Source organism: Penicillium odoratum (assembly GCF_028828045.1).
Source record: "Penicillium odoratum strain IBT 22623 chromosome Unknown utg000003l_segment0_segment0, whole genome shotgun sequence".
In the NCBI taxonomy this organism is placed as follows: domain Eukaryota; kingdom Fungi; phylum Ascomycota; class Eurotiomycetes; order Eurotiales; family Aspergillaceae; genus Penicillium; species Penicillium odoratum.
In genome coordinates this window covers 1,385,248-1,406,803 of record NW_026643145.1, presented here as the reverse complement: position 1 = coordinate 1,406,803, position 21,556 = coordinate 1,385,248, and the positions used below count along the sequence as shown (strand labels likewise).

The following is a 21,556-nucleotide window of genomic DNA, read 5'->3' as shown; positions in this document are numbered from 1 at the left end:
CAGAGCAAGTGGTATCCGAAGTTGCGGATACGCCGCTGTCTGCGCGACACAACAAAACCATTTTCAGCAGTTCTAGAGCACTAGAAACTCGCAGAAAAGTTCACATTCTGGGGCAAACTCCAGATAAAGGTCTCTTCGAATAACAACCTTGAGGCTGACACCCGATTTTGGCTTAGATTTGATGAGTCCTTCCTGGAGCACAAAATTCTTGTAACTATAATTTTCACGACACGATCATATTGCGATTTCGCCCTGAGTATTCAACACGTGAAACGCTAAGATGAATCGAAGAGTAGATGCATTAGTTTAGGAATGTTGGATTTTGATTCGTCGACATTTTCAGTGAATCGGGGGCCAAAATTACTGCACAGGTTTGGTCCTTCTCTATCGTTTGGATATTGCCAGATGCCTTTATCCTGGAGCCAAAAGCCATACTTAGCCAGCTGGATTGATTCCTAGTCTTCTTTTCAACTTACTAGGGTAGCACATCTCGTTCATGATCCCGTATGTAAACTTTGTTGTTGTGGACGAGATCCGAAATGTTCACAAGTCGCCCTATCCCCGTAATCATGTCAAAAGAATCATTTGTTATGCTAGCATCCTGCCCCCACAGCCAAGCTGGCCAATAGAGAATGCGACTTGGGTGACCACGCATGAGATTCGGTTCGATTCAATAGCGAATGCGCTTATGCACAGCTATCACGTATCAATGCGAGTGGGTGGGGCCAAATTTGCCGAGATGGAGCTACTGGGAGTTGGTTGCTCAAACTAATAAATTTCAAAGCCTAGAGCCCAAAACCACCGCTAGCAGGTAATACATCCCCGATCGTACTCCTTTTTATCGGATGAATCGATTTACTGCATTCCGAATTGGTTCCGTTTGATCCCACTCGTCTGGGGCGTAAAATAGCACCATATTCATTCTTTTGCTCTCTAGCTCTCTCTCTGTATACTCGGTCATTGGACTAAAGAATACTATCACCCAGGGCGAGCGGAATCCTCCGGTCCTCTTTCAGCCCTAGTAACTATTTCGCCAAATCAAATGGGCTTAATGGAGGGGGAATTTCGCGTCTCTGAACTCTATAAGAAGAAAGACCACAAAAAACCATCATCGGATGTCCAATCATCCATAATTGCCGACCAAAACTCATATCGCGAGAAGTCTATCTGGCGGCGAATATCTGAAAGAGATATTCATCTATCATCTGTCAATGAACAAACAGCGGAGATGCTCAAAACAAAAGACCACGCTCTTACACAACTCCGCGAAGCACAGCGTCTGCGCCAGTTGAAAGGCCCCCTACTAGATCCTAGTGAGATGTTATGGATGGATAATACCATCCTCGATGTCGAGAACGCAGCCCTTGGCGTTGCTATTCTTCTCGAGCCCACCCGGGTAGAGAAGGAGACCGGGAACGGCAAGCTCAGCCTGGGGAGGCAATTTCGTTGGGTCTATCGTGATAGTCAACGAGCGCGGGATATGATAAATCGCCTTTTGGCTTGTCATTCCAGTCTCATGGCTGTTCTAGCTCGTCTGCAGCGGCTTGATACTCCTGAGTCTGCCACTGTCCCTGTCCACGAACTGGAAGCAGAGATGGCCTACAAACCGGAAATTAACAACTCGCCTAGTCTCTCGCCGAACTTGGATGATTCTGTTAGTTGTCTGAGTCAACTAGAAGAGAACAGCAGGTGGAATTCTCCGAGGCCGAGCACATTGGACCATGAGATGAATGACATGTTGGCCTGGCGTCGGTCTAAAGGAAAGACTGTATAGTACTGAGCAAAAATTTTGAATGGGAATAATTGAGGTCTAAAAGTAGTCACCCCTCTCCGAGTATTGACCTAGCGACATTCTTTCAAATGATTATGTCCATTTCTATTAGATAGAACACCGGCAGTCGACAGAGCACTCTTCCCAGAGTCAACAACTAGTAACCCCCGCTTTAGATCACGAAGGGGAGATGGACTTGTACAAACTTTCCATGAACTTCCGAACATTTATCCAATTAAAATTCTAGGTATAGAGAGGGTATTTTCAAATCTGTCGCGTAAACTCCTCTAGCAAGGTCTGAGGCACAGCCATTCGTACACCATGCTCGTCACATGTTTTTACTACAGCTGGGAGAATAACAACCTGGTTCACCATGGGTGTAGTCGTCGACCAGCGAAAAGTGATTGAGCATGGCTGAGAAAACAGCCAAACGCCAAGATTCACCGCTGTCCGGGTCACGCTTATCATATGGGCCAAGCGATCAGCTTCGTTGAACTGGGGGTCGCTGTATGGGGCAAATGTCTCAGTGAAGGTATTTGCAAAGCGTGTAATCAAATCTTCTTGGGCTTTCACCTGGGCTGAATTATTACGGGCATCCTTGATGTAAAGATAAGATGTTAACATGCGCCAGGCAAATACCGCACGATCATCTGTAAACACAATCCCGTCAGTGAGCTGAAAGATTATGGAGGCGGAAAGGATGGACTGTACCAGCAACGTTTGATAGATCATTCTCTGTCCCCAGTCTATAGCATGCCGGGGTCAGAGATGTCCCTTGGCTTTGAGATTGAATAGCCGCCAAGATAGCATGAAGGAGTGTGTGGGTGAGGATCGCTCTCTGGGATCTGGAGTTTGAAAGCAGTGTCGCCAGCGAAGTACCGAGCAATGAGGAATCAAAATCATTGATTTGAGCGACCATCTCCGGCATCAATCGACGATGTGAGCCAGGACGGGAGTAGTAATTATCCACATGCAAGCTGACTTGGTCAAAGACAGCCTGTACCCGCGTACAAACCGTGCTATCATCTGCAGGCTCAGCAACAAATGCGGACAGGTCAAGAGGAATAGTGCCAATGGCAGATACCTCTGAGTATGGTTGGTTGCCATTAGCCACAGTGACGGAAGCATTAGGCCCATTCTTGGTACTCTGTATTGGGCCTTTCGGGGGAATTGAGGAAACCAACACGGAGGGCTCTTCCTTTGCAGGAGGATATAGTGACTTTTTGCGACCGCGGAGACAAAGGAAAGCCACCAAGAATGCCAAAATGCAGCCTCCGGCGAAAGCGCCTACTACGGCTCCTGCAAGTGCCCCAGAACTGATTCTGCTATCAGGGGTATTCTGCTGCGACGATTGTATGCTCAATGTGCTGTTTTTTGCTACAGTCGTCGTACTAGTAGAGCTGGATTGCATCAGGGAAGTCGATTTGCCAGTATATGATGTCAAAGACGCAGTCAGTGCAACACCCTCATTTGTTGTTGTTGTTGTTGTTGTTGTTGTTGTTGTTGGCGTTGCTGCTGCTGCGGCTGCTGTTGTTGTTGTGGCGACTGTACTGGACTCGATGATGGAAGCACTAGAAGTGCTGGGAGGCGAAGCAGAAGTAGATACATAATCAGATTCGGTAGAAAGTGAAGAACTAGCTGGGGACTGATATTCGGAAGTTGTAGTCATTTTGAAGTTGAAAGCTTCCAAAGTTTGGATTTTTTGGGAATATGATCAAAGTTGGAATTTTGGGGAAGCTCTATTGTATCCAAAAGATGATACCGGAGTTTAGTCGGCCCTTTTCAGTCAAATTACTAGTTTGAAACCCGATTTGCGCCGGCGTCAGGGCTAATGCAGCTAAAGAAACCGCTCATAAATTAGTCGAAGAATTTCTGAGCTGAGATTCGAGATGCGTGATGGGGTCAACATCCCTGTCAGAGGTGGGGAGTGCAAAATTTGCGAAGTTGATATTTTTACATCCGCACTCAGCGTCTCCAAAGACTTTGTGTGGATCTGCTCCTGAAAAGAGTTGTAATTAAACCACGACGACCAAAATGAGTGATAAAGAGGTAATCATTGTTGAAAATCGAGGGCTAAATGATGATTCGGATGTTTGGATCCCAGACATCATTGTGGGTATTGACTTTGGGATGACCTTTACGGGTAGGCTTTTCTTTAAGCGATGAATTTGTATCGTTCCGATTATACCATGTTAACAGTTACTTCTATAGGTGTTGCTTACTCTTCTGCACCAGAATGGCTTCCCCCAAAAACAATTCAACGTTGGCCAGGAAAATTACCTGGAGAGCTGGCCAACAAAGTACCAACTTACATCGAATATGACGAACAGGGCTTGGTGAAAAACTGGGGCTTCCAGTGTGACCAAGAAGACAAATCCTCCAACATCAAAGAGTTTTTCAAATTACACCTTGCGCCTCAGTACCATGACGATTATCCTGGAAGTCCAAGCCGCGGACAAGCCCAGAAATGGTTCCAAGACTACATTCAGTGTGTCTATCGACACGTGATTTCCCATTTCAACAACTGCATCCCTAATTTTGTTTCGCGTCATGTTGAGTTTCTGTTCAGCGTGCCAACTACCTGGAAGGATGTACGGATGGTGGAAGAAACGAGGAGACTCCTCGAAACAGCAATCAGCGCCAAAACACCCATGCACCGTGTTTCCATAGGCCTCACTGAGGCTGAAGCCGCTGCAGTCTATGCCGGTAATGAACATTATCAGGCAAGAATGACACATGTGCCAGAGGCTCCAGCTATTGACTGACGATCTACCCTTAATTCCACAGACAGATGAGACAATTCTGGTCTGCGATGCAGGTGGAGGGACAACTGTGAGCGAAACTGAACAACTACAAAGCATTCTACATTGCTCTAACTTCAAGTCTCTTGAAATAGGATGTGAATGTGCTAAAGCTCATTTCCTCACGAGGAGAGCCAACAAGGCTCGAGCAGCTTGGACATGTTGAAGGTATTGGCATACTTGGCAGTCACCTAATATCGCATCACAGAAATTGAATTTCATGTGAGCTAATTGAAATACAGGACAACCTATTGGCTCAGCTTTCATTGACCGAAAGATGTACGATCTAATACGTGCAAGACTGGACAAGGTTGAAAATCATCTAAGTTTTCCACCAAATGAAACGGCATGGAAAATGATATCAGGTCGTTTCCAGCGTTTGAAGTGCGCCTTTGGGACAGAAGCCACAGCAACGCCTTGGTTGAAACTTGATGTTCCGTTATTAGACGCTACTGGGGATCATGTCGATGCCGGAATATATGATGGGCAGATGCAAATTGCGTGGTAAATTAACTGGACTTGCAGATTTTTCATCGTCCTTACAATATTGACCATTCGCTTAGGGAGGATCTTAAGATTGCTTTTGACATCAAGATTGATGAAATGATTAAGCTTATGGACGGGCATATCCGTCAAATGCATTCCAAATACCCTGGAGACAATATTGTGGGTACTATCCCCAGTTTTCGCGGTCACTTATTGTCGATACTTACTTGCAATGGAAAAAGGCATATCTTGTCCTATCGGGAGGCTTCGGGAGCTCCCCGTATGTACTGCAGCGTCTTGTGGAGAGATATAATGATTCCAGCTCCCATGGTCATCCAAATGCAGATGGAATGCAGATTCTCGTCGCCGATGAACCGTACAGTTCACCTCTAAAATCGCGACATGGAAATAGTACGCTAACTTTCATATCCATATAGACAGCTGGTAGTAGTTCATGGTTTGGTCTTGGATCGAATCCAGCAGATTAAACGTGGGGTCCTCACTTTTGGGTCGCGATGCTCCCCCGTAAGTTACGGGATTGTCTGTGATAAGATCTATAATCCCGAAAAGCATATCGGACAGGCAGTCAGACTTGACCCACGAGACAAGAAAACTTACGCGGTCGATCAGATCGATTGGCTTGTTATTCAGGTATGTTTTCACAAGCCGAACTACATTCGCATCATTTCTCTAGATCTCTCACCCCGACGACCAATTTGTCTGATTTCTCTGCATTCAATTAGGGTGTCTCAATTCCATACACAGGGTTGGTTAGGATGTTCCAATTGAAGATGGACCCAGGTCGTGAAAATGACCCCTGGAAAGTCAGCATTGTCATGTCAGCCCTCGCACCTAATCAACTGCCGTTGAATTTAGCAGATAGAGGGGTTCAAAAAGTTTGCGATCTTGACATATCTACCGAAAGCGTGGATAAAAAGTTGAAAAACAGACACTGGTACAATACTAAACCCACATTCTGGAGGACCACTTTTGATGTGAGGGTAGTGGTCGGGCCTGCTGATCTTTCCTTTCAGCTCTGGTCGCGTGACAAAAGGATTATGAGCACCAAGCATGAGGCTATTGCGGTGAAATGGATGCCAGCGGGGGAATTTGATGATTAAAGAGCTGGCTCTATATGTACTACTGGTTTCTGCCCCTTTGGCCTCATGCTTTGGCCGTTAATATTCTATTGTATCGCTGAAATAAATTCTTCTTCAAGGTCTCTGTGAAATCATTCTTCACAGTAGATCTACATATTTTATACATGGAAAGAATGATTCACTACATAGTTATAGTTTTCCCTTGTTCTGACATGCTCTATAGACTCGCCTCGCACGCTTCTTGCAAACTGTAGAGCGAAGCGTGCGAGTGCTATCCATCCTAAACACCAAAGGGAATTGCTAGCTGAACTTTGTTGAGCAATTTCTCTGAGATTCTTTTACCCCCTTGGCATCGAGATTGCGAAGCGAGGCGTATTCTGATTCGACTCCATTGCCTTGAAGTACAGTATATCGTCGGCAGCCTTGGTCATGGCCAACTCTCGTCAACTCATTGATATGTGACGGCCTAGCGGCAAACATGGATCTTTCTCTACCAGCTGCGCTACTACCTATGTTCTCAAGAGTAACGACACATGCAGCTCGATCGAGTCTACGGAATCGTACACTCCAGCAAGTGTGAGACAATACAACTCTTGGCTTGAATGGGACTGCTCCAACATCCAATCGGTCACAGAAGCTTGGGGTCATGTCATCTGCCTAGCTGGGCAGGACGGGAACTATACAGCCACCGCACCAATTTCCGGCGTGACTTTGAGTCCCGGGGAAAATTCAGGGTATTCAGAACTCATAGTGTACCCACTATCGAATGCCACTGTCGCGCCAGACACGACCTTGAAATGTGGAAAGTGGCATTTTGCGTCAAAAGATGAATCTTATGCGCAGATCTGCCTCCAGGAGTCGATCACCTCTACTCTCTTCTTGCAGGTAAACCATCACTTTCGAGCTAGGTATTTGAGTGTTCATGCACTTCTTGTGACTGGCTATCCATGGTAGCGAACTCTGACCTCTCGTATATTACTCTACATACACCCGACCGTCAACGACCTTGTCTCCATTTCTGGATACTCCTTCGTATTACACAGCTCCTCGAGTTATCCCACAACCCCTTGTAGCTCACTTTAATTGTGGAGTGTGTTCATGAGAAGACGACAAAATCATGTTGTTTTTTTGAGTTCGAAGAAGGCAAAGAGAAATGATTGTCTTTCTTAGGCTTATAGTGGCGATTTGGAGGTATCAAGCATGTCAGTAACCCGTGATGATCGCTTAGGTAATTGACTTTAATTTAAGATATACAAAGGTTAACCAGGTCGATTGCGTCTTCAATGAACCGCGATGGAACGTCGTTGTCTCCCCAGGTCGGGTAGTGGCGGTTGAAATCTCCAGCGAGTATGACGCTCGTGGACCTTTGACCATCCCGGGTAGCGTTTGAAACTGTGTTTTGAATTGCCATGAGCGCTGACTATGCCGATACATTATCCGGAGCGAAGAGCGGGACGGGAGGAATATAGACCGAAAAAATTAGTGTCTGGGATTCAGCTGTCCAGATCTTAATGGCGGAGACGTCGGGGTGATCGCATGGAATTTGACGGCGCGAGGAGGTAGGCATGTTTCGGTTCACATAAATGAGGCTCAGGAACAAGATCGCGTCTGTTTCGATGGTGGGTCGGTAGATACGCCAAGAACTGTGGTGGTTGTCATCGCTATTTCCATTATCTCTCGGGTCGACCAGTGATCTTTGCGTGCTGATACGGCAGCAGCTTCGTTCGTTTTCCGGTCGTTGGAGGGTCGGTTGGGGGGCATCGCTGGCGTTGTTGGCTGCTATTGCGGCCCATGTGGGCGACGGGGCCGGTGGCCTGGCTTCGAATTGTACTCGCAGAGCGTGCAGTTCCTCGTGTAGCTTTTCATTCTGTTCTCGAAGGATGTTTTGGTCGTGTTTCCCTTCTAGAAGCTCGGCCATAGTGGCTTCGATGAGCGTGGTTTGCTGGTGGATGATGTCCTTGAGATTGTCGATGAGCCTCCACACTTCTCTGGTGGTAATTCGGCCTGTGCCTTCAGTTGGTGTGTATGTTTCGCCATTCCTCGTTCTTTTCCATATGATCTGAGCTGCATCGGCTGTGTATGTTTCGCCATTCCTCGTTCTTTTCCATATGATCTGAGCTGCATCGGCCGATCCTCGAGGCTGGAAGTCTGCAACTAACTGGCGTGGGTTTGTGAGATGGGGTTCGGGCACTCCCGCGGGTGGGTTCGCCATCGATTTGCGGTTAGCTCCCGCTCGGTACACAACGCGGCAGATTTATCTCGCAGCAATATCAACCACAACGCAGTCCGATCTCCTGCTACAGCAATATTCGAAATTGGCTTCTTCTCACAGGATCCACGCTCGGATCGATACAGTATTTCCGAGAATCGGTGTCCTCACGTACACTATTTCATCGTTCCCCGAAGCCTAAAACCCCAAGCTAGACTAAACTCTAGTTGAAAGTAGATCTGAATAGCATATTTCCGGTTTTCACAAACACAAATATTTAGAAACTCAAGATTTGGATAACTTTCCTCTTTACCTGGGTTGGGGGTGACGCGAAAATCGCGCTGAAGATGGAGCGCGTCTAGAAACTGGTGGACCGCCTTTGTACCACAAAAATAGGAAGACATTCCTGGAACCTTCCCGAGAAAAGTCCATACGAGGTTTGCTATATGTCCGCTACTTATCGTCTATCAACACGTTACTGTCAATAGTTCGTTATATTTCCACGAAATTTCTAATGTACCACCCGTCAGATAATATACCATGGCATCTACTTGCCTCGAATCTTCACTGGGCCCCGGGTGAGCTTGCAGAGAAAATTCGCGTCCTGAATCTTCCTAAGCTTCCCGGCAAACTGAAGGAGAAAAGGGGCTGTGTGTGCGGTGTCACTAACTTGCACCCAAGTTTTCCTGCGCCTGAATCTCCTGATGAAGATAGATTCGCTCAGGCCTTTGTACAGGCCGTGTATGATGATTCGAAACGCAAGCGAGCCCAATACCCGGAAAAATACAGCCCTCCCAGTCCCAGTGATGTTCTCTTGGGGGATGAGCTTGTTGGAACAATTGAATCACATTTATCCCAGCGGATGAAAGGCGGGCCGAGACTTCCATTTGAGCAAAGAACTGCTTTCGCATTCCTCCACCCTTGCGTTATTAGTGATCATTGCCGTTTCACGAGTAGCACTAAGATCGGATTCCTCAATTTGGAGGTAGTGAAGATGCTACTCATGCTAGGCGAACTAGATCCAATTCTTCAGGCGTGCGCTCACCCAGACGTGGGAATTTTAGGGTGGTACTCTGCTGCGTTCTGTGATTGCCTAGTATGTATACTTTCCATTTCATTGTTGCAGACGATATCATTAAGTCTTATTACAGGCGAATCCCTATAATCTCGGGTGGGATGTGGTCCTACATCGTGCTCTGTTAGCCTACATTGCACTCAACATCGCCCTTTGTTTCCCGAAAATCTGTGACCCGACAGCGGGTAGAACTGATGAAACCGACTATCGCCATACAGGATTCTATCAGTACATGCTGAGAGAAATCACCCAGTCGATTGATGGTTGCGAAGCAACACCTTATCCACATCAACAGTTTTTTGGAATTCCCTGCGACCACTTTTGCGATGATATGCGTATGAATGATATGAACCATTGGCTCCATCGCACAGACATCATCCAAGTCGGTCACCATGGCCACTATGGTCTACTTTCATTTGATGAGTTCCTCAATCTAGAAGGGCCATTGCCTGATCAATATCAGCCGTCGCAATCTGATGTTGAATCAGTGAAACAAATCCTCCTTTCTAAGAGCTTTCCCCTCGAGATTGTGTTTATGATCATGTATTTCGCCGATTATAAAGCCAAAAGGGTTCTCGAGGTCCCGCATGATCCCCTTCACCCTGCCAATAGAGCTGAAATGAATCAGTACCTTGACCAATGCTGGCAAATCATTATTGGCTGTGAAATCATGAACCATGCTTTGGGTGGGAAGATGATTGACTGGCGACAAGAAATCCATTCAAAAGTGAAGACCCTTTTTCACCAACCGGAAAGACCCTGGGTTCGGGGTCAGGGTCGGGGCCGGGGCAGGGGCCGAGGTCGGGGGGGTAATTCTGTAACCGGAAGGAGATGTTTTGATAGATAGACTGTATTTGAAAACTTTGTCATATTTTAAATCAAGGCTATTGTTCCCTAAAATCGTGCTCACTAGAATCTTTCAAGGCTTCTCTACCCATGATATGGAGCGGAAAGAAAACAAAAGAACGTTCTGTGGTCTGAGCTGTACTTATTCCTGGGATTTATTAGCATTAGCGTTTCCATGTCTTTCTCAGATAGCTGAGAATTGGGGGCCCGAAAAATCAATTGTATCTTCCACGTATGCAACTCTGGAAACCTTTACTAGCCCTGGCCATCTCCTTATTACGTAGCTTACTGTATCACTGTTATTCACGTCACAAATCGCGAAAGGCAAGAGCTGACAGCCTAGCCATAGTTTGTTGCACGGCCAGTAGGTTTGCTAAGCAAGAAATCCGACTGAGACTTAGGCAAAGGGGGCCAATCAGGTCGTAAATTCCGGCTTCACAGGTGATACACATGATTTCCGGTATTGTGATAGTCGAATAATTTACATACACCCTCAAAATGAATGGCATCTCCCAAGAGTAGTTTGGCCTCTCTTGGCATTAGGGTTCGGGGAACAATGAGTGAGTGCGGGGGGTGACACCGATTTCCGGAAATACTGTAACAGGTCTAAGTTGCTAAAAGGCCCCTAAACCGTGGCACTAAACCCCTGCGCTCCAGGTCAACGGACGACTCAAGGTTGGTACCTCCAAAAATTGATGCGGGGGCTGCCGAATAAAGTTTTGTGTACCCTCTGTCAAATTAGACCACTATGCGCGCGCTGTTTCTCCAAGCCGGTAGCATGATACTTTGTCTACACTGGGGATCTTCTATGGATCACATTCTAAGGGTGTCGAAAATATTACGGCGGTCCCTCTGACAACAAAGCTGCAGCTTATGTTGTTGATAGAGTTGGTTGTCATTTTAGCCGCTACGAGATACATCCAACCATGATTGACCAATGCCTCCAAGCAATGAGCGTCAACAGTTCTTTAGTTCCGGTCTTCACATCTTTCCTTGACTGGGTAAGACAAAATTTGTTGAAAATGATTCTGGAATTATAGAAGTGCATTGTTTGGGAGATGATACAGGAGCCCTAGATTCTCTTACTCTCTTGGCATCGAGGTTGTGAAGCGAGGGCTATTTGATTTGACGAGAGTTTACCCAGGAGGACATTTTGTTCAGTGTTTAGCAGAGGTGCGCAGGAAGGAGTAGAAGGTGCTTTTATGCCATTGCCTACAGGGTAGGACAAACCAGCTTTATCCCAGCCCTGGTGTTAAATTGGTATCATATTCTTAAACATAAATCCCTTCATACGACCGCGATACGCCAGCGGTCTAGGCGCCATGCACCTTGACCACGACCTTACCACGTGCACGCTTGGTGGAGATGCACTGGTAGGCACTTATGGCGTCCTCCATATCAAAGACAGAGTCGACTGGCACACGCAAATGGCCCTCCTCGACCAGACGTGCAAGGTATACTGCGTCGTCACGCGCCGGCGGCGTGCTGAACGTCATGTAGCGACGTGGCACGCCACCCAGCCAAGTGGGCAACCAGCTGTTGAAGAGCATATTCCGCGCCGTAACAAACAAGCCTTCTAGCATACCGATGTTGATCACGACGCCTTCGGCCTTAAGATAAGCCGGCGAGTTCACAAAGAGCGCCTGCGTGCCAACGCAGTCGAGCACAAAGTCAAACGGGTTCTCGCCATACTGATGCGCCAGGTAGGCTGGTAGCGGATCATGTTTGCGGTAGTCGATGAACTTTTTGTATATTAGCCATGCTCTTGTGAAAAGTTAGTGAAGTTTGCCTACCTCGTCCACGCCAAGACCACGAACCATAGCCCCGTTGGCACCGCTGGCCACACCAACCACTTTTGCACCACGCAATTTACAAAGCTGCACGAGCACCGAGCCAACTGACCCGCTAGCCCCATTTACGAGCACTGTATGGCCCTCTCGCACACCTGCTGTGCGGATCATCTTGAGTGCGGTGCTGCCAGACCCGTGAATGCCCGAGGCCGACGCCATATCAACACTGTTATCGATAGGTGTGACCTGGTAGCCAGGCAGCCGCACGTATTCTGCCAATCACGGCGCTGGGAATATTCTGAAAGGCGACGACATACGAGCCCACGCCGCGCACCTCTGCCGGTGCGCCCTCGCCAGCCGCCACAACCTCGCCAGAAAGCTCGATTTCGGGGACCCACGGGCCGAGGAATGGTAGACTGGGCAATGCCTTCATCATAGACTCGGTACTAAACTGTAGTGACACATGTGATACGCGAATCAGGACATCGGGTGATGAATCCGTAGGCACTGCAGGCGTGGGAAATACCGTTGTCAACTCAAGTGCGCTGGACGCAGGACCGCGCCGTGGGCGCACCCAGGCGCGCATCGTCGGCGGCAAGGTTGGTGTCGAGGACATTTTTCCTTCCATTAGCCCAGGGTGAAGAGGCAATAAAGAGGAAGGTGGTTGGCAAAAGCGAGGTGGTCTGGCTCCTGTTCCCGGGGTGTTGGTACGCGATTTGGGACGGGAGTGAAGACCTGATACTGTGACGATACAAAAGAGAAATGTGATGGACAGGTTCCAAAGCTGCAAAATACTGTTACAGAAAGAAGCTGGCAAGTCAAGTAAACATAGCGTATCTCAAGATTTTTCAAACCTAAACTTTCAAGAGGTCGTTCTTCCGTCGCTTCATTTATTTCAAGCTGACAATCACGTGCCTAAGTAAACTCATTAAACTGTAATACTCAGGCCTAATGAGATCTGAAGAACCAATTCTACGAGACACCAAGATTATGCCCAACAAGACCATATAGTTATAGACTTATAGTAAGTGCTACCCCTCAAGATTACAGCTTATCGGGCTGTTATGGGCCATGTGGCAGACTATTATTCTCCTTTGGGTCTAGCGTTGACCCTTTAGGACTATGCCCAACTTGGTATAGCGCTACTAATCGGTAGACTCGTTGAAAACAATTGTCTACTTAAATCGATTTCTAATGGGTTCCAAATTAGTCCTAACTTCTGTCGACGGCTTTGGATCTTATGGGAATGTCTAAGATGAAAATGGCAATGTTTACGTCGTCTACGCCACAGGGGCGGATGGCTTAGTTCCTCTGGCTCCACTTTGGGTTTGAACGGGTTCCTGCATCCGAGGGCAACGATGTGTACAGTACGCCTTCATGCAGATCAGTCTCTATACCTAGATGTCGACTCATAGTTAAGGTGATCGGATGATTTTGTTTCAGTCAGGTGTGTTGTTTACATTAGTTACCTGATCAGCAGAAGCATGATTTGTGCTGGTTAGACACATCACCGAATGTTGATTTTCTTGGCAGTTGTATCGCATTTTCATGGTTTCGAATGGAAAAATTAAGCGACGGGCGGAGATACCCGAGCTGAGATAGCACTATTGACGAATTCCCGGACCGGAAGTTTCTGAGTAGAATACTCGGATGGATTCCCCTATAAAGATTTTTGGAGCGCGCTATCATTCTTTCAGTCCCCATCCAAAAGAAAACTCTCTTTGTAAGAGACTTGAACGTTGTCTTCCCTCGATATCACTCTTTCAAATCGAACGGGAGGAATTTCCCTCTTTTCCCTCTCTACAATGAGGCTATTCAAGGTGGGAAGGACTCACTCTACTGCAAATCCTGACCTCAATCCATTTGGTGTCAGGAACGCCGTCGCGCGTGGGAGTTGACAGCCAGTCACTTGCCACAATCACTTCATCCTATGCCAGCACGATCACCAATATTGTGACATCTACCTCCTTGAACGTCATAGCCACCACTACTTGCGTTCCTGGTACTGCCTCACTTGTTGCCAACTCCCAATGCTCCGACTATGTATGGTCCTCGAGTGGCAGATATTATCAAGAAGCATGCGGCTCATCTATCATCGCTACGAAAACACAAGCTGCACTGGGCCCTTATGCGCGCCAGTCAAATATCTATTTTTGCTGGGAGTTTTGCCGTATCTTCTCAGGGTTATGCAATGGAGTTAATTACGTGACTGCGCAATCTTCTTGTCAATATCTTTCTATCGCGACTGCATCAATGGTTTCGAACTCAGCCTACCAAGCTGTAGGGTCCTTTACTACCAACCCCTGTTCTGTGACAACTACCGAAACCGAAACAAACTATGTAACAGAATACTCGACCACTGAAATCACGACCACCTATATAATCACTCTTTCGTCAAGTCCGACCCCTAGTGTGTCTGCATCCACTACTAGCCCCTCTGCTGAGATTTCTTACACTCCTTCATCATCTGTCGCTGCAAGCGCCAGCTCAACGCCTTCAAGTCAGAATTCCTCTCCTAACTCTTCACACTTATCGTCTTCGTCAGTGAACTCGGCTTCCACACCCCTTGTCGTGGCTAGCTCTACTCCTTCCACTCCAACCCAGTCGACTGCATCATCTCAGCTCAGCTCTTCCGCGAGACCCAATTCAGCTGCATCATCTAATACCAGTACACCCTCGTCGAAAATAATCGTCTCCGTCTCCAACGGTCGATCGTCGTCAGTGATCTCGGTTTCCACATCCCATGTCGTGGCTAGCTCCACTCCTTCCACGACAGCCCAGTCGACTGTATCGTCTCAGCTCAGCTCTTCCGCGAGACCCCATTCAGCTGCATCATCCAATATCAGTACACTTTCATCGGAAACAATCGTCTCCGTCTCCGTCGGTCGATCGTCGTCAGTCTCGGTTTCCACACCCCATGTTGTGGCTAGCTCCAGACCTGCCCGCTCATCCTGCAGTGCCGTTCATCATTCGAGGTCCTCGAGCTTACCATCGAATTCACGTGCTGCCCCAAGCAGCCGAGGAAAGACTTCTGCGACAATTGGTGGATCCTCAAGCTCAACACATACATCTGGAGCTCATGTTCCCAGTTCATTTGAATCTGTCTCCTTTGTCACATCAACAGCTCAGACCACATCGGCACCCGCCGGCAGCGGAAGCTTCATTCCCCAAACCGATAAACCCACCAAAAAACCCTCTCCGACGCCTGCTCAAGCTCACACTGGTAGTTCGGCAGGTGAATCTGTACAGGAAAGCTCTGGTTTGGCAAGTGGTGTGACTACCACTACTGAAAGCCTCTCTAGTCAAACAGGCAATGCGGTTTCTACGACATCGACCGTATTGACCACGAGGACTGCCACGATTACAGCCTGCCCATCCTCACAAGCTGATTGCCCAGCTTCGGCTAAGACAACTTTTGTGACAACTGAGACATTGGTAGTGTCAACAACTGTCTGCCCTCTTACTGAGGAGCCACGTCCTACAGCTGGCAGCCAACCCAATTATGGCAGTGGCAGTGCCGCACAGAGTGGCCACCTCACGCAAGAAGAATCAACGACGTCCACAATTTTGTCCACCCGAACTGCAACTATCACGGCTTGTCCATCCACTGTGACGGACTGCCCAGCCTCCGCTAAGAGTATTTTCGTGACCACGGAAACGCTTGTCGTCTCGACTACTGTTTGCCCTATCACCGAGGAATCCCATTCTTCCACAACAACTGTTCCCGAGTCCGGTAGTGGCACTTCACTGAGCAGCCACTCTGTGCAAGAAATGACAACCTCAACTGTACTTTCCACTCGAACTGCAACTATTACAGCTTGTCCATCCACTATGACGGACTGCCCAGCCTCCGCTAAGAGTACTTTCGTAACCACGGAGACGCTTGTCGTCTCGACGACTGTTTGCCCCATCACTGAGGAATCCCATTCTTTCACAACAACTATTCCCGAGTCCGGTAGTGGTGCTTCACTCATGACAACCTCGACTGTGCTTTCCACTCGAACTGCAACTATCACGGCTTGTCCTTCCAGCGTAACTGATTGCCCAGCTTCCGAGAAGAGCGCTTATGTGACAACGGAAACTATTGTGGTCTCGACCACCATTTGCCCCGTGGAAGAGCTCTCTGCTGCCACCTCGACTGTCGTGTCAGACACATCTTTCGCTGTCTCAACCTCTACGGCTACTGTTAGAGGAAATGGTGCATCCGCTCAACAATACTCTCCTTCATCGCTACTTAGCACTCGAGTTTCCACAATCACCAGCTGCCCGTCAGCCCAGTCTTCTTGTGAAGCGTCCGCTAAGACTGTTTTTGTCACCACCGAGATATTGTTAGTCTCCCCTACTAGTGTGTCCAGTATTTCTGCAGTTGAAGTGGAGGTTGCCTCGGAGGCCGCCCCAACTGAGACGGTCGCTGTCAACCCGCAGGTTGTCAGCACAATCAAAAGCAGCACACTGACCAACGAAGGTGGTTCCTCCGTCAACAGTGGATCTTGGACTGTGGAATCCGAATCTAGCATTGCAGCCGCAGCCGCAGGCTTTGGGTCTCATACTTCGCAGTCTTCCTTTGCAGTGCTGGCTAGTCCTGGAGCCACCAATCCCGCAGCCCATTCTTCTGGCTTACACGCTTCAGCATCTTCGTCAAAGATTATTGTTGGATCTACCTACAGCGCTAGCTCGACTGTCGGTGCTGTGAACGCGGTCTACACCGGCGCAGCCAATGAGAATCACTGGGTAGTTGGGCACTTCGTTGCGGTGCTGCTATCTATTGCTGCTGTCATTATTCTGTAATCATATTGTATTAAAGCTGGCTCACTGAGAGTTCCGAAGCACAGAAAGAAAATGGCATTTTCGTAATCTACTTTCAGGTTGCGAATCTTCCAAGTTCTACTCGGTGTGCTTTAGACTAGAGGCTTTCCGCTGTGCATTTGTGGCAGCTCTTGCTCAAGATGGTAGAACTAGGTCATAGTGGAAAACCCGCATAATGGAAGTAAATAGTAATTTTTTTAATGAAGTTCGTTCCTTCCCAGATGAGAAATGCGCTCTTTCTTTTCCAACTGGTTTCGTTTCGTCTCTCCCGCCAGCCATTCCCAATCACCCTCCTCCTCATACACACCCACCAAACCCCTCAAGTCAATCTTTACAAATCATATTCCACTGCACGATGGCCCGTATCCAAACGCCTGTCTTTCTCCAAGAATGCAAAAACTACCTCGACTATCTGGTGCGTGGTCAAAATGGAGATCTCGCTCTCCCCGAGTACGAGAGGGCAAGTCAATCAGTCTCAATGACGAAAAGACAAGCCATTCAGAATCGTTTACTAATTGCACTACAGAATGATCGCGGCGAGGTTGCTGTTCATCGCGGGGAGGTGTTCTGCCGTTTTCCGTCGTGTGCACACCGCAGGGTGAGTTTGTTGAGAATACGCTTCGAACGGTCACATAATGGCTAATTGGGTGGAGAATCCTTTGAGTTCAACGAGAAACCTCCGAGCACATCTGAAGCGCCACGAACTTGCGATACAGCAGACGCCCTCTGGTAGCACAACACAGCAAGAGAAGGATAAGGCCATGAAATGGTTTGCGGATATCATCGCGACTTCCGACCAGGCGGCTGCCATTGCTACACGAGGAGAATGAAATCCTGAATGCCAAGTGCCTATGTATTTCTTAGTTATCCGTTCTCTGTACGCTATGATAATAAAATGGGTCAAAGCCGACCAGCCATAGCGACATACCAGCAATCAACGAATTATGAAACAAGATAAGAGCCTCACTGTAGTCAAGCAAGAAACGTGAAGATGCTCAGTTCACTTAATGGTTTGTGGATTGATGGGACTCGCCGCGTTGAATTAGGCTTGGATAGCAGCCCCAAGTGGCGATGGTGTCGAACTGCTGCCTGATTAGGCTTTTTTTTATGAAGAGTTTATTTGCATCATTTCCCAATCACATGCATCGGTCCAGATACCCAGCATCTCTAATCACTGTCAAACGAGGCGTCTCGCAACTTACAGCCAGGGGCGGATTTCTCAGCCGCACCCGCAGTACTGCGGTACTGGGGGTCACGTCTTGATGGCATCGAGCAAGATTGCCAGATTTCCTGATATTGGATTGCTAATCAATTTTATTTTCGTACTGGGATGCTTCTTTAGTTTTTCCGTCATGTATTGCACGGTCACCGGGCACGTAGACAAAGGCAGAGATAGGTTGACCACCCACCCAATGCCTGTTATACCATGGCTCCACTGATATTAAGCTGAGCTTTTTTTTAACACTTATTGCTGTCGACAGTCCAGCATAGTCGGCAATACCTCAAACGGACAAGTCAGGGCAACTATGAGTTATTGCTCAGTGCCTATGTCATCTGTGAACCTCAGAAAACTTCAACAGTCATCACATCTCACCCACACTGAGTACTGTCACGCCACATAACCCTCCCGCGATCTTCACTAAGCTAATAAGGAACAAGCTATGAATCTAGTTAACACAATATAATTTCATGGAGGATATACGCATCCCTAACTGCGCTCAAGGATTGAACGAGTCCAGTGAGGCAACCATTCGCGCTGTAGCGAACATTTGAATCACTTCGTCAACTTCGCGGATCACTTTGTGACCACGGGCTATAGGGTCCTAACCCTCTTCATCTCGAGAGATCAAATCCCGAGAGACAGATACATCTTCACTACTACTTTCGGGACCAAGGGCTTTCCCGTCTCAAGCAACTACAAGAAGCCCGGTTTGGACGTCTTCCTAGGCATTGTTAATTATGCAAACATGGCGGGAAGCTCTTTCTCTGAGTGGGTTTATGACAGCAAAAGAAATTATATGAATGGGCAATGGGTTATGGAGGGTGAGACGAATGAACTCGGAGGCAACTGGGACAGTAAATGGAACTGCTATTTTGGTGTCGATGAAACAAAATCTCCAAAAAAGCTCTATATATTTATACGTAGAAAAGAGTATGAATGCATGAACTTGATGCCATGTTATATATCTTCATTCGTTTTTAATACTAAGTACATCTAGTATGAGATAGACCACACTAGTGGAAGTTTTATTGCTACTCGTTGACAGAGTATCAACCCGTCTACTGCCTAGTAGGTACGATAGTAAGTACACTGCAAGGAAAGTCTACTGATGTGGAGAAGGATCATATTAGTGAAAGCCGGAGGATCGTAAATCCGATCCGGTGGGTTGGGCAGATACGGAGTACAAACGAAGCAAACAGATGAGTCAGCCGCAAAAAAGTTGACTGGAACGAGGCGGGGCAAAAAAGTTACAAATCCGATCTTGAATCACTTCACATTTGTGATTGAATTTTAGGATTTGTGGTTCGCATCCTAAATTCAACATGTCGATGGATTTGGACGCACCTGTGCCCATGGGGCTGCAGGACCAGCCTACTGCTATGGCGACGTGAGTTTTCTTATCGCTAAATCTTTTTTTGATTGCGGTTTTTTATTGTCGGGATGGGGACTAATCTCTCTCAGTATTCTTTGCTGCAACTGTGGTGCGCCCATTGATGGAACCACCTCCGCCGGAGCGTTGTGTCAGGATTGTTTGCGACTGAATGTCGACGTTTCTCAAGGGTAAGGCCTGAGCCACCACTAGTAACCCCGCGTGTGAACAAATTACTGATTTATGCGCTCGCCAATCCAGTATCCAGCGCGAGGGAACTCTCCACTGCTGCAGAGATTGCGAGAGATGGCTCCAGCCCCCCAACAGCTGGGTTGTTGCGAACCCCGAATCGAAAGAACTACTTGCGGTCTGTCTGCGACGTCTTCGTGGCCTGTCGAAAGTCCGCATTATCGACGCCAGTTTTATTTGGACCGAGCCTCACTCCCGCCGTGTGAAGGTCAAGATCACAATTCAACAGGAGGCTTTCCAGGGCACAATCATTCAGCAGACATTTGAGGTGGAATATGTTGTTGCATCGCAGCAGTGTGATGGTATGCAAATCATCGGTCCTTATCTTGCGACTTTCGTAAACTGACATTTCTTTCCTCCTTCCAGACTGCAAGAAGTCATACACCCATAACACTTGGCGAGCCGCCGTCCAGGTCCGCCAGAAGGTGCCTCACAAGCGTACTTTCCTCTACCTGGAGCAACTTATCCTGAAGAACGGCGCACACAAGGACACAGTTAACATCAAGGAGGCCAAGGATGGTCTTGATTTCTACTTCTCACAGCGCAACCACGCTGAGAAGATGTGCGACTTCCTGTCTTCTGTTGTTCCTTGCAAGATGAAGAAGTCCCAGGAGCTTATTTCCATGGATATCCACACCAGTACAAAGTCTTACAAGTTCACATTCTCCATTGAGTTGATTCCCATCTGCAAGGATGATCTTGTCGCTCTGCCCATCAAGCTTGCCCGTCAAATCGGAAACATTTCGCCTCTTACTCTGTGCTACCGCGTCGGTACTTCCATTAACCTTTTAGACCCGACTACCCTCCAGACAGCCGATGTCCCCTCGTCCACATACTGGCGGAATCCGTTCAAGAATCTCGCCGATGTGACCGAGCTTAAGGAGTTTATCGTTATGGATATCGAACCCACTGGACAGTCAAATGGCAGATACCACCTCGCCGAGGCCACTGTCGCCCGTGCTTCGGACCTGGGCACCAACGATATCACATACTTCACCCGCACTCACTTGGGCGGTATTCTGCACGTCGGTGACTCCGTGCTCGGCTACCACCTTAGCGGCACATTGTTCAACAATGATAACTACGAGGCTATCGAGGGAAGCGCTCAATACAGCTCAACTATTCCGGACGTTGTTCTCGTCAAGAAGCACTACGCCCGCAAGAAGAAGCCCAAGAACCGTGCTTGGCGCCTCAAGCGTATGGCCCGCGAGTACGAGGCCGAGGAGGCGACTGGTGCTGCCCAGAAGAGTCGCCGCGAACAAAATGACGCCAATCGCCTCGAGGAGGACTTTGAGACATTCTTGCGTGATGTCGAAGAAGATCCCGAGCTACGGCAGACTCTGGACCTTTACAAGGTTCGCAAGGAGCGCCAGGCAGCTGATGCTATGGATGAGGATGAGGATAATGACAGCGAAAACGGCGTGCCGGAGATCAACATGGATGAGCTCCTTGACGACTTTGATGAGCTGAATATGGGGGAATGAGCTTTCTCTGAGTGATATCCCTGATGATCATGGCTGGCGTTTGTTTTCTTTCCGATGGGTCTTGAGACACGAAAAAGTTATTGAAATCGACATGAGCTACCTAGTACATAGCATGCAATGAATGTAAAGACCTTTATTATTAAGTTCATGCGGTGCGAAAGCGGCGATGCATATATAGAAGGAAGTAAAACGTAGCTGATTTGGCAGTCTCAATAGACATCGGAATACCTAACCTAATGCTACATGATTTGTCTAAACCTAGTCAATTTAAATCTGCAAAGATAATTACATTGCTAGAGGGATAGTCAATTCTCAGCTATCTCATCTATATAGAATTAAATCGAGAAC

General features: G+C 47.8%; 9 protein-coding genes across 9 annotated transcripts; 6 read left to right on the top strand and 3 right to left on the bottom strand.

Moving 5' to 3' along the window:
* Window positions 1–1,051: 1,051 nt before the first annotated feature.
* Window positions 1,052–1,774, top strand: N7520_003761 (uncharacterized protein; the record flags this gene model as incomplete). The annotated part of the gene is made up of 1 exon (XM_057137696.1): window positions 1,052–1,774. The coding sequence occupies one exon, from the start codon at window positions 1,052–1,054 to the stop codon at window positions 1,772–1,774; it is 723 nt and encodes a 240-aa protein (XP_056998161.1).
* A 261-nt stretch (window positions 1,775–2,035) lies between these two features.
* Window positions 2,036–3,440, bottom strand: N7520_003760 (uncharacterized protein; the record flags this gene model as incomplete). The annotated part of the gene is made up of 2 exons (XM_057137695.1): window positions 2,036–2,421; window positions 2,483–3,440. 2 exons carry the CDS (start codon window positions 3,438–3,440, stop codon window positions 2,036–2,038), a joined length of 1,344 nt encoding a protein of 447 aa, XP_056998160.1.
* A 365-nt stretch (window positions 3,441–3,805) lies between these two features.
* N7520_003759 (Hsp70 family protein) lies at window positions 3,806–6,179 on the top strand (the record flags this gene model as incomplete). The annotated part of the gene is made up of 9 exons (XM_057137694.1): window positions 3,806–3,914; window positions 3,983–4,509; window positions 4,559–4,603; window positions 4,668–4,740; window positions 4,815–5,076; window positions 5,136–5,238; window positions 5,301–5,434; window positions 5,496–5,709; window positions 5,802–6,179. 9 exons carry the CDS (start codon window positions 3,806–3,808, stop codon window positions 6,177–6,179), a joined length of 1,845 nt encoding a protein of 614 aa, XP_056998159.1.
* A 1,399-nt stretch (window positions 6,180–7,578) lies between these two features.
* Window positions 7,579–8,370, bottom strand: N7520_003758 (uncharacterized protein; the record flags this gene model as incomplete). The annotated part of the gene is made up of 1 exon (XM_057137693.1): window positions 7,579–8,370. The coding sequence occupies one exon, from the start codon at window positions 8,368–8,370 to the stop codon at window positions 7,579–7,581; it is 792 nt and encodes a 263-aa protein (XP_056998158.1).
* A 511-nt stretch (window positions 8,371–8,881) lies between these two features.
* N7520_003757 (uncharacterized protein) lies at window positions 8,882–10,289 on the top strand (the record flags this gene model as incomplete). Its single annotated transcript, XM_057137692.1, has 2 exons — window positions 8,882–9,463; window positions 9,519–10,289. 2 exons carry the CDS (start codon window positions 8,882–8,884, stop codon window positions 10,287–10,289), a joined length of 1,353 nt encoding a protein of 450 aa, XP_056998157.1.
* Window positions 10,290–11,601: 1,312 nt separating this feature from the next.
* N7520_003756 (NAD(P)-dependent alcohol dehydrogenase) lies at window positions 11,602–12,694 on the bottom strand (the record flags this gene model as incomplete). The annotated part of the gene is made up of 3 exons (XM_057137691.1): window positions 11,602–12,030; window positions 12,082–12,304; window positions 12,396–12,694. The coding sequence occupies 3 exons, from the start codon at window positions 12,692–12,694 to the stop codon at window positions 11,602–11,604; spliced, it is 951 nt and encodes a 316-aa protein (XP_056998156.1).
* A 1,637-nt stretch (window positions 12,695–14,331) lies between these two features.
* N7520_003755 (uncharacterized protein) lies at window positions 14,332–16,866 on the top strand (the record flags this gene model as incomplete). The annotated part of the gene is made up of 1 exon (XM_057137690.1): window positions 14,332–16,866. One exon carries the CDS (start codon window positions 14,332–14,334, stop codon window positions 16,864–16,866), a length of 2,535 nt encoding a protein of 844 aa, XP_056998155.1.
* A 373-nt stretch (window positions 16,867–17,239) lies between these two features.
* Window positions 17,240–17,714, top strand: N7520_003754 (uncharacterized protein; the record flags this gene model as incomplete). Its single annotated transcript, XM_057137689.1, has 2 exons — window positions 17,240–17,482; window positions 17,538–17,714. The coding sequence occupies 2 exons, from the start codon at window positions 17,240–17,242 to the stop codon at window positions 17,712–17,714; spliced, it is 420 nt and encodes a 139-aa protein (XP_056998154.1).
* A 1,714-nt stretch (window positions 17,715–19,428) lies between these two features.
* On the top strand, window positions 19,429–21,208 carry N7520_003753 (ribosome-binding protein NMD3; the record flags this gene model as incomplete). Its single annotated transcript, XM_057137688.1, has 4 exons — window positions 19,429–19,493; window positions 19,568–19,666; window positions 19,737–20,026; window positions 20,091–21,208. The coding sequence occupies 4 exons, from the start codon at window positions 19,429–19,431 to the stop codon at window positions 21,206–21,208; spliced, it is 1,572 nt and encodes a 523-aa protein (XP_056998153.1).
* Window positions 21,209–21,556: the final 348 nt, after the last annotated feature.